This window comes from Micropterus salmoides, unplaced genomic scaffold, assembly GCF_014851395.1.
Source record: "Micropterus salmoides isolate LMB-PRFRI ecotype aquatic unplaced genomic scaffold, ASM1485139v1 Ms_hic_scaffold_9, whole genome shotgun sequence".
Taxonomy (NCBI): Eukaryota; Metazoa; Chordata; class Actinopteri; order Centrarchiformes; family Centrarchidae; genus Micropterus; species Micropterus salmoides.
In genome coordinates this window covers 5,903,796-5,919,717 of record NW_024044681.1, presented here as the reverse complement: position 1 = coordinate 5,919,717, position 15,922 = coordinate 5,903,796, and the positions used below count along the sequence as shown (strand labels likewise).

Here is a 15,922-nt window from a genome sequence, read left to right as displayed (position 1 = left end):
CGTGTGTGTGTGTGTGTTACGGGGTCACATCGTGTGTGTGTGTGTTACGGGGTCACATCGTGTGTGTGTGTGTGTGTTACGGGGTCACATTGTGTGTGTGTGTGTGTGTGTGTTACAGGGTCACATCGTGTGTGTGTGTGTGTTACGGGGTCACATCGTGTGTGTGTTACGGGGTCACATCGTGTGTGTGTGTGTTACGGGGTCACATCGTGTGTGTGTGTTACGGGGTCACATCGTGTGTGTGTGTGTGTGTGTGTGTTACGGGGTCACATTGTGTGTGTGTGTGTGTGTGTTACAGGGTCACATCGTGTGTGTGTGTTACGGGGTCACATCGTGTGTGTGTGTGTTACGGGGTCACATCGTGTGTGTGTGTTACGGGGTCACATCGTGTGTGTGTGTTATGGGGTCACATTGTGTGTGTGTGTGTTACAGGGTCACGTCGTGTGTGTGTGTTACGGGGTCACATCGTGTGTGTGTGTTACGGGGTCACATTGTGTGTGTGTGTTACGGGGTCACATTGTGTGTGTGTGTTACGGGGTCACATCGTGTGTGTGTGTGTTACGGGGTCACATCGTGTGTGTGTGTGTTACGGGGTCACATCGTGTGTGTGTGTGTGTTACGGGGTCACATCGTGTGTGTGTGTGTATGTTACGGGGTCACATCGTGTGTGTGTGTGTTACGGGGTCACATCGTGTGTGTGTGTGTGTGTGTTACGGGGTCACATCGTGTGTGTGTGTGTGTGTGTTACGGGGTCACATCGTGTGTGTGTGTGTGTGTGTGTTACGGGGTCACATCGTGTGTGTGTGTGTTACGGGGTCACATTGTGTGTGTGTGTGTGTTACGGGGTCACATTGTGTGTGTGTGTGTGTTACGGGGCCACATCGTGTGTGTGTGTGTGTGTGTGTGTGTGTGTGTGCCTTTGACTGACTTTGGGCTTTTTCACTTTGCAAACCTGTTACATGCACAAAAAAGATATAAACTCAATGAAGGAAAAAGCCAGAAAGCAGAATACCACCTCTTTAAAGAAACAGTTCAACTTGTTGGTAAACAGTCCGACTCTCTCAGAGTGAGACGTTCTAATGTGCAGAACTGGAGTCACGATGTAGTTAGCTTAGATTAGCATAAAGACTTCAGGCAGGGGGTGGGGGGCGACTGTACCTCTAAAAGCTCACAGATTAAGACGCAAGTCGTTGCAAACAGGAAGTCTTTTTAGACTCAGCTGTGAGCGAAATGCTAACATTAGCCTGCTAACATGTTGACTACATGTCTCATTCCAGATATCTGAAACACGGAACGCTTGTTCCGCTTGTTGCTCTTGGCTGCTCGTAATTAACACCTCACCTGACAGAACTTGTGGTCTCCTGTCTTTATGCTAAGCTAGGCTAACCACACACTCCAGGCTCCCCTCCTGAGGACATGAACATGAGACTGATGTCCTGAACGTCTCAACATAGTGTGACTGTATTTCCTGTAACGTTGAACTCTCTCTCTACGCTAAGGACGTTGTTCAGAGACATCCCCCCCGCCCCCCCCCAAACACTGTGACGTGAGGCAGAAAAGAAAAACAAACAATTGCACAAACTGAAACTCTGCATTTTGTTCTCACAAATAAACCCTCCTCCGACCTCCAGACGGCAGCAGCTCGCCAACACAAAACAATCTCATCTTTTACAAAGTGAACTCGCTGCTGTTTCAACAAACATCTCAGAAGTTTAACAGTAACGTTGCCAAAAATCAAACGACGATAATCCATCACAGCTGAAATCCAGACACGTTATCCAACAGGAAACCTCTTCCCCTTTGTGGTGCATTCAGGGACATCTTGCCGTCTCAGATCTGACGGCCGTCTTAAAATGTTTACCTGTTGATTGTCTTCTGACTGTCTAAAGTCACTCTTAGGTGCTGTTTTCTACAAGCCAATAATCAACTCTCGGGATATTAACGTGTCCCTGAACGCATCGCTAAAGAGGTCGTCCGACTGTGATGATTACCTCGCCGCAGGTCGACTTTTCACAGGAAACAAAACGGTTGCACGGGGAGGAAGGAAATCTGACGGAGGAACTGAAACAATCAGCAGGAATGTGAAGATGGTCCTCACGTACAAAATCTAAAACATGTAAAACAAGCCGGCCGTTTGTCAGGTCACTTCCCCCAACGACACATTCACACCTGGTGGTTCTGTCAGCGTCCAGATTAAAGCCTGATCCAAACGTGACTCTTCTCTCCAACACGTGCACGAGTCTGTGAACATTTCTGTGTATCTGAAGGTGCTCGTGTTCGAAACTAGAGCTGCAACTAACCATTATTACCACCGTCGATCAATCTGACGACACGTTTCTCGATGAATCGATCAGTTGTTTGATCTATAACATGTCTGAAAATGGGGAAAATGTCTGTTTCCCAGAAGCCCGAGGCGACGTACTGTTTTACCAGATACCCAAATATCTTCAGTTTACTGTCAAAGAGGAGCAAAGAAACCAGAAAATATTCACATTTAAGAAGCTGAATCAGATCATTTCTTTAAAAAAAAAAAACGACTCAATGATTAGATTATCCAAATAGTTGGCGATTCATTTTAATAGTCGATGATGCGATTAATCGTTGCAGCTCTAGTTTCAACTTTTAAGGAAAAATAAATCGTGTTTGTCTACAAGAGAGACGTCTTCAATTGAACAGCCATAGTAAGGATCAATAGCTGGATCTGAGGCAGCCAATCAGCACGGGGAATTAATTTTATGATAGTTCAGTTTGATGTCTGATTGATTCCCGAGCGATCGACGACCTGGAATACAGGCGGACTTCTGGCAGCTCAGAAAGGCCGTGATTGATTTATTGATGATGTTATTGTTATTTTCTTAACTTATTTTTTAGATTAGTTGTCGGGTCTTTAAAGCGTTTCCCAAAGCTGAGACATTTTACTCTCGCTTTTCTTTGCTGATACTTTTGTCGAGGAGAAACGCTGGAAACCCGATTCGACACCAAGACTTTCCTGTTTCCTGTCAGAAACCGCCTCAGTGAATCAAACGCTGCCGTAAGTGAAGCAGCTTTTGCTGGGGAAGAGCTGAAAATGATGATGAGGAGGCTGTAACCTTCCTCTCCACGCCTGACTGCAGATCTTTAAACGCAGTCACTCGCGTTCGACTTTAACTCGCTTTCTCTAGATTCTGATGTAACTGTGACATCGTGCTGATGCTCGGAGAAACTGGATCAGGACACGATCTGGATTCAATCTGGACGCAGGTCACATGACCACCACACACACAGACACACAAGTGAGCGAGTGAGCAGGTGTAGCGTTCAGCAGGGACAGGTGTGTGTGTGTGAACACTCAGGTGAACAACAGCATCAGTGGCTACCTGCCCTCAGTGGCGCCTGAGGGGACGACGCCACAGAACAGCGAACCTGAACGCATCACCACGTGACCCGCAGAGGGCGTTTCAGTCTTTAAAGCACTTTGCGTGTCCTCGACGTGCAAATTAAAGGATACTGATTCCTTTTCTCATGATGAAAATCGTACCGACGCCCCAATCTGAACATTTAGAGAAGAACTCTGAATCAGGACGAGCAGCCGATGATTAGTTCTGATCATGAAGCGGCTCCGCTCGTGTGTTTTTATACATTATATCTACAAAGCAGTTTCTGCTTCCGACTAAAGGCCAGTTTAAACGTCAGTGTCGAGGCTACGTGCCGCTGTGAGTACTTAAACGTGTGTGTTGGCATCCAATGCTAGTCGGAGGCGGGGTTTCTATGTTCCACTGTGTTGACTTTCTTCTTCTTCTTCGTTGGTGTAGGGCGGCTGGAAGTGAGCGGATCATGTTGAACATCAGTGAAATTACTGAAACACAGAAACGAGGGAAGGCGTCCGAGGAGATGGCGTGTGCGACCCTTTAACTGGTCGTGGCAGAAGAAGAAGAAGGATGAGCCAGAAATGTGACGCTACCGAGATGACCAATCACAGTTCTTGCAGTCTGCATCACTGCGGCCTGCGGTTAAATATTTGGGGAGGTGTGCATCGGGCTCCGGCGTAGATTTGACGCAGACGTATAAACTGGCCCGATTATGTTATTATATTATCAGTTTCTCTGACACTGAAACTAAATATTTACACTTCCATTTAAGTGATTTGGTGAACTGGCCCTTTAAATCCTGATTAAAGACCTCACGTGGCGTCTGGGTCGCGGCCGGGCGTGTGATGCTGTTTCAGGTTGGCGCTGCAGTGCGGCGCCGGCCTCATCAGACTGTAGTGTGTTACAGAGACTCGGCAACGGCGTGTTGGAAGACACCTGGACGCCACGGAGCGCCTGGACAGTCTGAGTCCAGTCACAGAAGGAGGAACCAGCGGCTTCGGACTGGGAACGCCGACTGGGACTCAGAGTGTGGCGGCGTCCTCGGGTCGCAGGTTCCTCTCAGAGCCTGGCTGTAAACACACAGCTCAGGCTACAGGTCGGCGCCGAGTCTCTAACGATGGCAGCCAGATCATCACTGTCGTCGTCAATCAGCTTCGTTTGCCCCGGCTCATCCAATGAGAGGAGGCGTTGTTCCTGAGAGCCTTGCTGATTGGTGGCGAGGCGGCGCAGAGTGTTGGGGGGGGAGTCAGGTTAATTAAAATAAAACTTAACCAACAGAAACAGCCTTCATTTACAAATGCCTCAGTTTTCTTCTATTAAGTTCAAGTCCAGTTCTGTACAGTCCCTCTCGAACACGGCCTGCTGCGCCGCCTCGCGCTCCTCAGGCTCCTCCTCCCCGTCGTCATCGTCGTCGTCCTCGCGGCACTCCTCGTCGCTCTCGCTCAGCGGCCCGATGCTGGTCCTGCCCAGGCACTCGGCCGGCGAGCAGGAGCCCCGGAAGTCGCCCATGAAGGCCTCCATGCCCATGCAGACGTCACCGCCGCAGGCCAGCCTGCCGCCGCCGCGCTCCAGACACTGCGGGTCGATGCTGCGGGTCTGCAGGGCGACAGAAAACAAGAGCTCCGTAAACCCGCTGACATCAACGCCACAGCGTCACACTAGTCTAAGAGACCCGTTTCTCAAGAACCGGGTTCATCAGGTTACAGTTTAATACGACCCAGAAGGAAACTGAATGTTTGTACCACAGAAGAAGTCGTCTGTCAGCACTTTGACAGACTGTTGGTGTCATCAGGATCTGGTCAATTTAGAGGCGTTTAGAGAAAACATCCAAAATCCACGTTTAGTTTGTTTTCCTGCGGTTTGTCTGTAGATTTCTCCTAAAGTTTAGATGCGTCATGTGGTGTACTTGGACACTTCCTGGTTTAGGTGGCTCAGTCTGTTCAGACCTGCTGTTACTCAGTTATCATTATTGTGTGATTGAAATGTTCTATATTCAGATTAAATCGATTACTAAAAAGCATCGAGGCTTCGTTTAATCCGTAAACAGCGCACGGGGCTGGATAATGAATCAATAACAATAATAATCGCGCTGTAATTTCTTTCAACAACAATATGACAAATGTTCAATAATTATTTGATTCTATTCACTTGAATCATAAATTAGAGCTTATTTTTCTATTAACATGTTTATTTTGTTGAGGAAAAAAGATTTCAAGCGAAAGAAAACAACAACTCTGTAACGTTACCGTCCGTCCACCGTAAAAAGTGGCGCCTGATCAGAAAGCAGCCGGTGTTCTGCCAGCGGACCTCAGACAAGCTAACAGCAACTTTAGCATTTAACTGAAATCACGACCGACTGTTGAGTTGAAGCCAAAGTAAGCCAGACGAAAGTACTTCTTACATAACGCATCGATGATTCACTGAAATAATCTGAAGAAGCTTCGAGTACTAAAATCATCGTTAGCTGCAGCCAAAGTTGTTGTTTAGGATCTGATGTCTGTAAAAACTGATTTTTAATGAAAATGTGTAGAACTTTACATTACTGATCTTTACAGGCCGTTTGTCCTCTGAGCCTGAACTCTCCACTTCAGACACCAAAGCTCTCCAGGTTTATTCCTGATTCTGAAGGTTTCTACAGGAGGGTTTGTTCGCACATCATTCACAGCCTGAGTTATAGAACATTTTGTCCCAAAAACAAGGCGAAAATTGTTTTTTTTGCCCGTTGACAGGATTTTCTGATTTATAAAATAATAAAAAGAGACATCCAGGCTCCCCTCTGCGAAAACATTTGAGTCTGACGTGTTGGCAAAATAAAACAATCATTTTGCACCTGACTTCATCCAGAGTTCAGACTTCAGTTCTTGAAATAGATGCAAATTAGCGCATATTATATTAGATACTCCCTCATTTGCATATTTAAACAAAATTTCAGAAAACCTGTAATACAAAAAAAATATTGTCTTAATGTGAGAATTCAATGAGGAAAGTTTCATGGTGATTTCTGTTAAACGTTTACCCCGTTCACCTGCAGCGACTCACTTTAAAGCAGTTCTCCCAAAGTGGCGTCTGAAGTCAACGGAAAACAAAGCTGCAGAGAAGATTTGGCGTTTTAGCTTAACACGTGTGTTGTTAATCAAACGTGCGGCGTGATGTTCTGCAGTACCTGAGTCATCTTGGTGAAGTCCAGGACTGGTCGGGCGCAGGGCCTGTCCGGGTCGCGGCGTCTCTTCAGACCCGGTTTGAACAGCAGCAGGTCGCAGGGCTGCGAGTGGCAGCGCGGCAGCTGCGGCGGCAGACTGCGGCGCAGAGACGACGGCGTGCTGCAAGCCGAGGAGGGCGAGGCGGGGACCGGGCCCCCTCGGGCGGCTCCGGCCACGACGGAGCGCCCCGGGGGAGGCGGCGCCGCTTGGCTCGGCACAGGAGGAGGAGGCAGGAACGTGGAGGCCGCCGAGTCTCTGATGAGCACGGGGGAGAGGGAGAAACGCCTCTGAGGAGGGGGAGGAGGGTGGAGGGGGGAGGGCGAGGAGGAGCAGGAGGAGGGGGAGGGGAAGAAGCAGCAGCAGGCTCCTCCCCCCGCCGCCGCCTCGCTGGGGTCCCAGGGGAAGCTCCAGGGCAGCGGGGAGTCCGGAGACAGCGCCAGGCTGAAGAAGGTGGGGCTGGATGAGGAGTGGAGCGAGGAGTTCAGGGAGGAGCTGGGAGCGCGGAGAGGACAAGCCCCTCCCGCCGCTCCCACCCCTATACCCCCTCCTCCAGCCCCCCCACCTGAGGCCCCTCCCCCCGCTCCCCCGTGGCACTGCTGGCGACTGACAGGAGTCCAGACCCGCGAGGCGCTGGGCCGCCAGGTGTAGCGGCAGCGCGACAGGTCCTCGGGCACCGACAGCGAGCGGCAGTGACGTTTGGGGGGCGGGGGAGGTGGAGGAGGGGGCCCGGGGCCGGGAGGGGCCACCGGCGCACCAGGGAGAGACAGCTCGGACGCTGAGGTGCTAGGCGCCAGGGGCCGGTGCTGCTGCGGCTGAGAGGGGGTCCCGTCCAGGGGGTCGCCCCCCTCCTGTAGGTGAGCATCAGGGGGCACCAGGGGCACGGGGCCCGGGGGGAAACTAGAGCTCAGTAACCCCCCCTGCAGGCTGGACTTGGAGGGAGGGCAGAGCTGCCAGTAGCTGCTCTCTGATAGGACACACAGAAAAGGTCAGTTAATAAGAAACATCTGAATCTCTTCGTGTCTCAGTCAGAAACATCTTTAGCAAACTGCTCCCTGTTTTTAACCTGATTCTGGATTCAGGTTCAGGTTCCAGCCGTGTTCTCCAGCCGGACGCGTCCTGAACATTATTTACCTTCCTCGCTGTTTCTGTTAAGATCTTTACTTTGTTGAGGGAAAAGAGACTTAAAAACAGATTGTACTTTATTTTCCTCGTGCACATCTGTTGAAAACAGATTTTATCAGAATAGTTCTGAACGTTCTGCCTCAGGTCTGTGAAGTGATCTGCTGCTGTTTGTTCTGAGCAGAAAGAAAAGTTTAAAACCACGTTAACTTTCACTCAGGATCAAAAATCAGCCTTTAAACCTGAAAGACTTTTATCTTGATAACTACTGATAACAAATGATCCCGGCCTGAATAACCCAGAGACTCCACTTCTTTAATGAGTCACTCTCACATCATTTTAAATTGAAATGTTATTTCCATTTTCCAAATGTCGTATTTCACCTTTCTTACCAAAGTCAGACTGATGTAATGACCACGTTGGGGCCACTGAGCTTAGCTCTCAGGATTTTCTGTATGCAGGCTAGAAATAATCCTGCAGATTGCATTTACTGTATTTATTTGTTGTATTAACCTAGACAGTGTGTGGTACTTATAATCAGGGCTTGACATTAACTTTTTTGCTCACTAGCTGACGGGGCTGGTGGTTTTCCAAAGCTACTAGCCACGCAGCATTTTCTGTTGTTGGAAAATTACGTTTTATATGAGTAAAGTTGACGATGGCGAGCTAAAATGTGCTTATATCATCATTGGCTCTGATGAGGTCGTGTGTACAGCTCCTTTCTTTTTGAAAACATGTAGTCCGTTAAGATAAACACATAAGATTATTATTGCATGGATGAATTGAAAAGATAAAAACTAAACTGAAAAGAAAATCCTCAGAAACACTGTTTATTTATTTAACATTAATTATATTTAACAGCTGTAAATACAGAGTAGAAAAATTAACTACATTAGAAACTAAGATTAAAGAATAAATGATTTTACAAAGAAAACAATCCACACTTAAGGCAACAGGATTAAAAGTTTGGGCACTTTGGATCGTTTGTTTTGTGTTTCAACACGCCAAAGTGGCTAGTAGCGGGAGTGACTGTGTTACCCGCCACAGCTGAAATCCAGCCGCATGTGGCGGGTTGGCGTGTCTTAATGTCAAGCCCTGCTTATAATCCCTGTGTTCTCTCTGCTTAGTGTTTACCAGGGCGCTCCCCTTTTCCCATCTCTGCATTCCTTGTTATGACCGTATTCTAAAACGATTTGTGAATAAACTGAATTTATTCTGAATGAAATCTGAAATACTCAACCAGGCATCAAGCCATCTGGGGGCCGCCACTCTGCGAGGGTTTTCGGGTCCAGCAGGGACTGAAAGACAAAAAGACAAAGAGAGGCTGAGTTGAAACGCTCCGACAACACGCCTGATATTTACTGCTGCGATAAAATGTCTGGTGGGAGCAGCCGAATGTCAGAGTGATCAAGTATTGATTGATCTTTGTGTTAGAGGCTGATTCTCAGAGCACCATCTAGTGGACATTTGAGAGAACAGCAGCTTCAGCTCCAGCAGTAGAAAGTACATTTACTCAAGTACTACTGGAGTACAGCTTTGTACCACCGTACTACACAGTATTAATGGTACAAACAAATATTAAGTACAAGATTTACCCTAATAAGAAAGAGCTAGATTAGCAGATAATCTGTTAAATCCACCGAAATATGAAGTCTGGTGGAGGCTGCAGGTGAAACTGCAGGTGGAGGCTGCAGGTGAAGCAGCTGCAGGTGAAACTACAGGTGGAAGCTGCAGGTGAAACTACAGGTGGGGGCTGCAGGTGAAGCAGCTGCAGGTGAAACTACAGGTGGAGCAGCTGCAGGTGAAACTACAGGTGGAGCCTGCAGGTGAAACTACAGGTGGAGCAGCTGCAGGTGAAACTACAGGTGGAGGCTGCAGGTGAAACTACAGGTGGAGCAGCTGCAGGTGAAACTACAGGTGGGGCTGCAGGTGAAACTACAGGTGAAGGCTGCAGGTGAAACTACAGGTGGAGCAGCTGCAGGTGAAACTACAGGTGGGGCTGCAGGTGGAGGCTGCAGGTGAAACTACAGGTGGGGCTGCAGGTGAAATTACAGGTGAAGCAGCTGCAGGTGAAACTACAGGTGGGGCTGCAGGTGGAGGCTGCAGGTGAAACTACAGGTGGGGCTGCAGGTGAAATTACAGGTGAAGCAGCTGCAGGTGGAGGCTGCAGGTGAAACTACAGGTGGGGCTGCAGGTGAAACTACAGGTGAAGGCTGCAGGTGAAACTACAGGTGGGGCTGCAGGTGGGGCTGCAGGTGGAGGCTGCAGGTGAAACTACAGGTGGGGCTGCAGGTGAAATTACAGGTGAAGCAGCTGCAGGTGAAACTACAGGTGGGGCTGCAGGTGGGGCTGCAGGTGGAGGCTGCAGGTGAAACTACAGGTGGGGCTGCAGGTGAAATTACAGGTGAAGCAGCTGCAGGTGAAACTACAGGTGGGGCTGCAGGTGAAACTACAGGTGAAGCAGCTGCAGGTGAAACTACAGGTGGAGGCTGCAGGTGAAATTACAGGTGAAGCAGCTGCAGGTGAAACTACAGGTGGAGGCTGCAGGTGAAATTACAGGTGAAGCAGCTGGAGGTGAAACTACAGGTGGAGGCTGCAGGTGAAACTACAGGTGAAACTACAGGTGAAGCAGCTGCAGGTGAAACTACAGGTGGAGGCTGCAGGTGAAATTACAGGTGAAGCGGCTGCAGGTGAAACTACAGGTGGGGCTGCAGGTGAAACTACAGGTGAAGCAGCTGCAGGTGAAACTACAGGTGGAGGCTGCAGGTGAAACTACAGGTGAAATTACAGGTGAAGCAGCTGGAGGTGACACTCACCAGGTAGAAGTCCCCCGGCTGAGCAGGGTCACCTTCCAGAATCTGCTTCCTCAGGCTCTCCAGCAGCAGCGTGACCACAGCATGGTGGCAGGGGACGAGGGGGGAGACGGGGGAGGGAGGGGGGGAGGAGATGGGGAGGGGGGGAGGAGGAGAGAACAGGGAGGAGAGGGGAGGAGGAAGGAGAAGACAGCCACGCCCGTTTGTGTTCCCGTCCGTTTGGTCCTTCGCAGGAGAAGAGGGGGGAGGGGCTGAGGGCCGAGACTCCTCCGCCTCCTTACCGCCTCAGGGCCAGGTAGCCCCGCCCACTCTCACAAGGACATCGTCATTCAGCTGTTGCGTCCGGCAGCGCACCTGGAGAGGAGGAAGAAGAAGCATGTGAGTCACTTGGTAGCACCTAGCTAACCGAGCTAGCTAGCTCCCTGCTCGCTATCATCAACCATTTTGTTTGCCGCCAACACCGCCGTCACATGTCGTCACTGAACTTCCCAACTTGTAATTGATTTGCACACCTCTTCTACAAAAGCCTTTCCTCCTGGCGTGAGCTGACGTAGCTGCTGGTCACGAGCGTGTCACCAAGACGGCAACTTGAAAAATGACTACAACTGAAAAGTACTCTAACCACAAGCTGGCCGACGGCGTGGGCTGCGGCTGAAAGTGAGCGGATCGTGTCGGAGTCGGAGCTGATCGACGTTGAACAGCAGCTACTTTTAATGAAATGAATAAAACGCAGAAACGAGAGAAGGCGTCGGAGGAGACGGTCTGTACGACCCTTGAACCTGTTCAGGCAGAAGAAGAAGGACGAGCCAGACATGCGATGCTGCCAAGCCGGCCAATCACAGCTCTTGCGGTCTGCGTCGCCGCGAAGTGTAGTTACATTTTTGGGGAGGTGTGCATCAGCCTGCGGCGTAGATTTGAGACAGATGTATAAACTGGCCTTAACCCTGCGTTGCCTCTGTGGTCACAGCAGCTACGGATATTCCCAAAACTGTAAATGTTATGTGGCTGCGATTAACGGCCAGCAGGGGGCAATTTAAACCTGCGTCCTCTCTAGCAGCCAGCAGGGGGCGACTTAAACCTGCGTCCTCTCTAGCAGCCAGCAGGGGGCGACTTAAACCTGCGTCCTCTCTAGCAGCCAGCAGGGGGCGACTTAAACCTGCGTCCTCTCTAACAGCCAGCAGGGGGCGACTTAAACCTGCGTCCTCTCCAGCAGCCAGCAGGGGGCGACTTAAACCTGCGTCCTCTCCAGCAGCCAGCAGGGGGCGACTTAAACCTGCGTCCTCTCTAACAGCCAGCAGGGGGCAATTTAAACCTGCGTCCTCTCTAGCGGCCAGCAGGGGGCGACTTAAACTTGCGTCCTCTCTAGCAGCCAGCAGGGGGCGACTTAAACCTGCGTCCTCTCTAGCAGCCAGCAGGGGGCGACTTAAACCTGCGTCCTCTCTAACAGCCAGCAGGGGGCAATTTAAACCTGCGTCCTCTCTAGCGGCCAGCAGGGGGCGACTTAAACCTGCGTCCTCTCCAGCAGCCAGCAGGGGGCGACTTAAACCTGCGTCCTCTCTAGCAGCCAGCAGGGGGCAATTTAAACCTGCGTCCTCTCTAACAGCCAGCAGGGGGCGACTTAAACCTGCGTCCTCTCTAACAGCCAGCAGGGGGCAATTTAAACCTGCGTCCTCTCTAGCAGCCAGCAGGGGGCGACTTAAACCTGCGTCCTCTCTAGCAGCCAGCAGGGGGCGACTTAAACCTGCGTCCTCTCTAGCGGCCAGCAGGGGGCAATTTAAACCTGCGTCCTCTCTAGCGGCCAGCAGGGGGCAATTTAAACCTGCGTCCTCTCTAGCGGCCAGCAGGGGGCAATTTAAACCTGCGTCCTCTCTAGCGGCCAGCAGGGGGCAATTTAAACCTGCGTCCTCTCTAGCGGCCAGCAGGGGGCAATTTAAACCTGCGTCCTCTCTAGCGGCCAGCAGGGGGCGACTTAAACCTGCGTCCTCTCTAGCTACCAGCAGGGGGCGACTTAAAGCTGCGTCCTCTCTAGCGGCCAGCAGGGGCGACTTAAACCTGCGTCCTCTCTAGCAGCCAGCAGGGGGGGAGACTTAAACCTGCGTCCTCTCTAGCAGCCAGCAGGGGGGGCGACTTAAACCTGCGTCCTCTCTAGCAGCCAGCAGGGGGCGACTTAAACCTGCGTCCTCTCTAGCGGCCAGCAGGGGGCGACTTAAACCTGCGTCCTCTCTAGCAGCCAGCAGGGGGGGAGACTTAAACCTGCGTCCTCTCTAGCAGCCAGCAGGGGGCAACTTAAACCTGCGTCCTCTCTAACAGCCAGCAGGGGGGGCGACTTAAACCTGCGTTCTCTTTAACGGCCAGCAGGGGCGACCTAAACCTGCGTCCTCTCTAGCTGCCAGCAGGGGGGGAGACTTAAACCTGCGTCCTCTCTAGCAGCCAGCAGGGGGGGAGACTTAAACCTGCGTCCTCTCTAACGGCCAGCAGGGGCGACTTAAACCTGCGTCCTCTCTAACAGCCAGCAGGGGGCGACTTAAACCTGCGTCCTCTCTAGCGGCCAGCAGGGGGCAATTTAAACCTGCGTCCTCTCTAGCGGCCAGCAGGGGGCAATTTAAACCTGCGTCCTCTCTAGCGGCCAGCAGGGGGCGACTTAAACCTGCGTCCTCTCTAGCAGCCAGCAGGGGGCGACTTAAAGCTGCGTCCTCTCTAGCAGCCAGCAGGGGGGGCGACTTAAACCTGCGTCCTCTCTAGCAGCCAGCAGGGGGGGAGACTTAAACCTGCGTCCTCTCTAGCAGCCAGCAGGGGGCGACTTAAACCTGCGTCCTCTCTAGCGGCCAGCAGGGGGCGACTTAAACCTGCGTCCTCTCTAGCAGCCAGCAGGGGGGAGACTTAAACCTGCGTCCTCTCTAGCAGCCAGCAGGGGGCGACTTAAACCTGCGTCCTCTCTAGCAGCCAGCAGGGGGCGACTTAAACCTGCGTCCTCTCTAGCGGCCAGCAGGGGGCGACTTAAACCTGCGTCCTCTCCAGCAGCCAGCAGGGGGCGACTTAAACCTGCGTCCTCTCTAGCAGCCAGCAGGGGGCGACTTAAACCTGCGTCCTCTCTAGCAGCCAGCAGGGGGCGACTTAAACCTGCGTCCTCTCTAGCGGCCAGCAGGGGGCGACTTAAACCTGCGTCCTCTCTAACAGCCAGCAGGGGGCGACTTAAACCTGCGTCCTCTCTAACAGCCAGCAGGGGGCGACTTAAACCTGCGTCCTCTCTAGCAGCCAGCAGGGGGCGACTTAAACCTGCGTCCTCTCGCAGCCAGCGGCTGCAGAAAGAAGTGTGATTGTATAGAAGTCTGTGAGAAAATGTTTCTACTTGTCAGCTGATTTATTCCCTCAGTAAACACTTTCCTGATGAGTTTCTGGTCTCAGTCGCTCGTTTCAAGTCTTCTTCAACACAGCTTGATGTTCATTTAGTAAATTATGGTCCCATTTGGAGGAACAGAGACCAGGAAGCAGGGGAGGCTTTAGGGCGGGGCTACAAGCTGATTGACAGGATGGAGGCATGTTTGAGTAAATTGTTCTTTTTAACTGTAACCTTTTTAATTTTATCATTTGAACTGTGATTACACGTCTGTTGAGTTTTATATCCAGGATTTATTTAATCAATGCTTGAACATGTTGAAAAAACTTTAAAGTCTTTGGTTTTGTTGTAACTCTGATTTATTCCAACTTTCTAAGGGAGGGCCAGTAAAAACTGTTTGGGGCCAGTAAGAGTCAAACCCTCCAGCTGCTGAACAGCTCAACGTTGAGCCCTGCTATTAATCACTTTATCACTTAGTGAGTAAAACAGTCCAAAGCTCCAAATATATTGAATTTACCATCAATATAAATGTGGAAATCTTCACATGAGAAGCTGAAATGTTTAAGTTAAGCAGCGTCTGACAGTTTGATATTCTGTTTTCTGCAGCCTCGTCCCTTCAGGTCTGGACTGTGTTTGGATGCATCGATCATAAAGACTTTCTGCACTGATGCAGTCAGGAGGGCTCCTGGTGAAATGGGGTCAGGGGCCACACACAGTTCGGACCCCGGTTTCGGTTAAATAATGGTTCGGTTCTGGCCCCGGCAGCCTGCCTGAGGCCGCTGTGCATCTCCGGCTGCTGCTAGCTCGTGGCTAACAGATCCTATTGTTTTAAATGGGGGATGCTAACACACACAGCGGTTTGCCCGTTTAAGCGCAGAATAAACGTGAGAGTCATTATGAAATACTTGACATAAACTTCGTAGTAAAAAAATAAAATAAAATTCCGATTTAGAGGTTTGAAGGCAGCGGGTTACATCACCGAGCTAGCGCAGCATCACCTGAACCGTTAGCTCGCTATAAATAAAATGTCATCCCGGTTTTACTGTCAAGGTCGGAGAAATAAATTCAGCCATTTTGCTCCCTGGAACATAACAGCGGGCTGAGGAGCGTTTCCTCCGGCACAGGGCCGCGCAGCCCCGGGGGCTCAGGCCGGGCTGCTCCGCGGGGTCTGCGGGGCTAACGGGGAGCTACACCGGCCGCCTGGCTGCATCCAGGGGCAGCTAACGGTGGCTAACTGACCTGCCCAGCGTTAGCCGCGTTAGCCGCTAGCAGCGTTAGCAGCGGCGCTTCCACAAACAAACCCAGCGGAGACCGGAGCGGATTCTCCGTCCGCCGTCTCCTCTCCAGCCTTCTGCTGACAGAGTTTATTCCTGAATAAAGCGGAACACCTCACGGGGCTAAGTGACAGTTAGCAGCGGAGCTGGCTGACAATAATAACGGGGGTGACGGTAACGTGCTGCCGGCCTGCGAGCTCCCGGAGCAGCGTGAGCGGAGGACAACACTGCGGGATGGAGCGGCTACCTACCGCTTCCCCTGCTCACCCTCTCTCGGCCGGCTGGCTGTCTTACCTTGTCGGACAGGAGCTCCGGGTGACGGGGTGGCTCCGGTGGGTGCAGCGGGGCTGGCAGACGGTCCTCGGTGTATTGACCCAGTGTTATTACAGAGCGCCGCTCCGCCCGCCGCCGCCGCCGCTTCAGCACCAAACACACCGCAATGAATTAAAGTCGGGGTTTAACCGCACACATCGGACACTGCAGGGTCCGGTTCGAGCCCAAACATCGGCCGCAATCAGAGTCCAACGTCTCGTAATGATTAAAAATAATAATAATGAATCTGCGTGCACACGCCCGCGAGCGGCAGGCGTTCATAAATAACACTCCCGGTGCCAGGCGGGGGGGGGAGGAGGGGCGGTGCTACCGCAGCACCTGCCGTTTATTCACATTTATATTATTTTTATCTCATCCTCGTCGCAACCAGCAGCGGGTTACTAACAACACACGTATAACACAAATAAATATTATTCAGCAAGTGTCAGACTTAAAGCCGTAAAACGCCGAAGGATGATGGGAGATGTAGTTTAAAGGCTGGTCTCAGCTTGTTTACCTC

At 51.3% G+C, this 15,922-nt stretch overlaps 1 protein-coding gene across 2 annotated transcripts; it reads right to left on the bottom strand.

The window, feature by feature from the left end:
- Nucleotides 1–1,572: 1,572 nt before the first annotated feature.
- On the bottom strand, nt 1,573–15,774 carry fam53c (family with sequence similarity 53 member C). 2 transcript variants are annotated; one of them, XM_038709261.1, is made up of 5 exons: nt 15,385–15,774; nt 10,483–10,833; nt 8,907–8,964; nt 6,511–7,511; nt 1,573–4,943 (listed from the first exon to the last, which is right to left on the bottom strand). In XM_038709261.1, the coding sequence occupies exons 3-5, from the start codon at nt 8,911–8,913 to the stop codon at nt 4,650–4,652; spliced, it is 1,302 nt and encodes a 433-aa protein (XP_038565189.1). In that variant the 5' UTR covers nt 8,914–8,964; nt 10,483–10,833; nt 15,385–15,774; the 3' UTR covers nt 1,573–4,649. The 2 variants fall into 2 exon arrangements, with proteins under 2 accessions (XP_038565189.1, XP_038565190.1); XM_038709262.1 differs by lacking the exon at nt 15,385–15,774 and adding an exon at nt 14,334–15,347.
- Nucleotides 15,775–15,922: the final 148 nt, after the last annotated feature.

Bases quoted from the DNA above. Each gene is read 5' to 3' on its own strand.
- fam53c (XM_038709261.1), bottom strand. The intron at 4,944-6,510 runs GTACTGCAGAAC...GTCGCCCTGCAG, and splicing joins ACTTCACCAAGATGACTCAG to ACCCGCAGCATCGACCCGCA.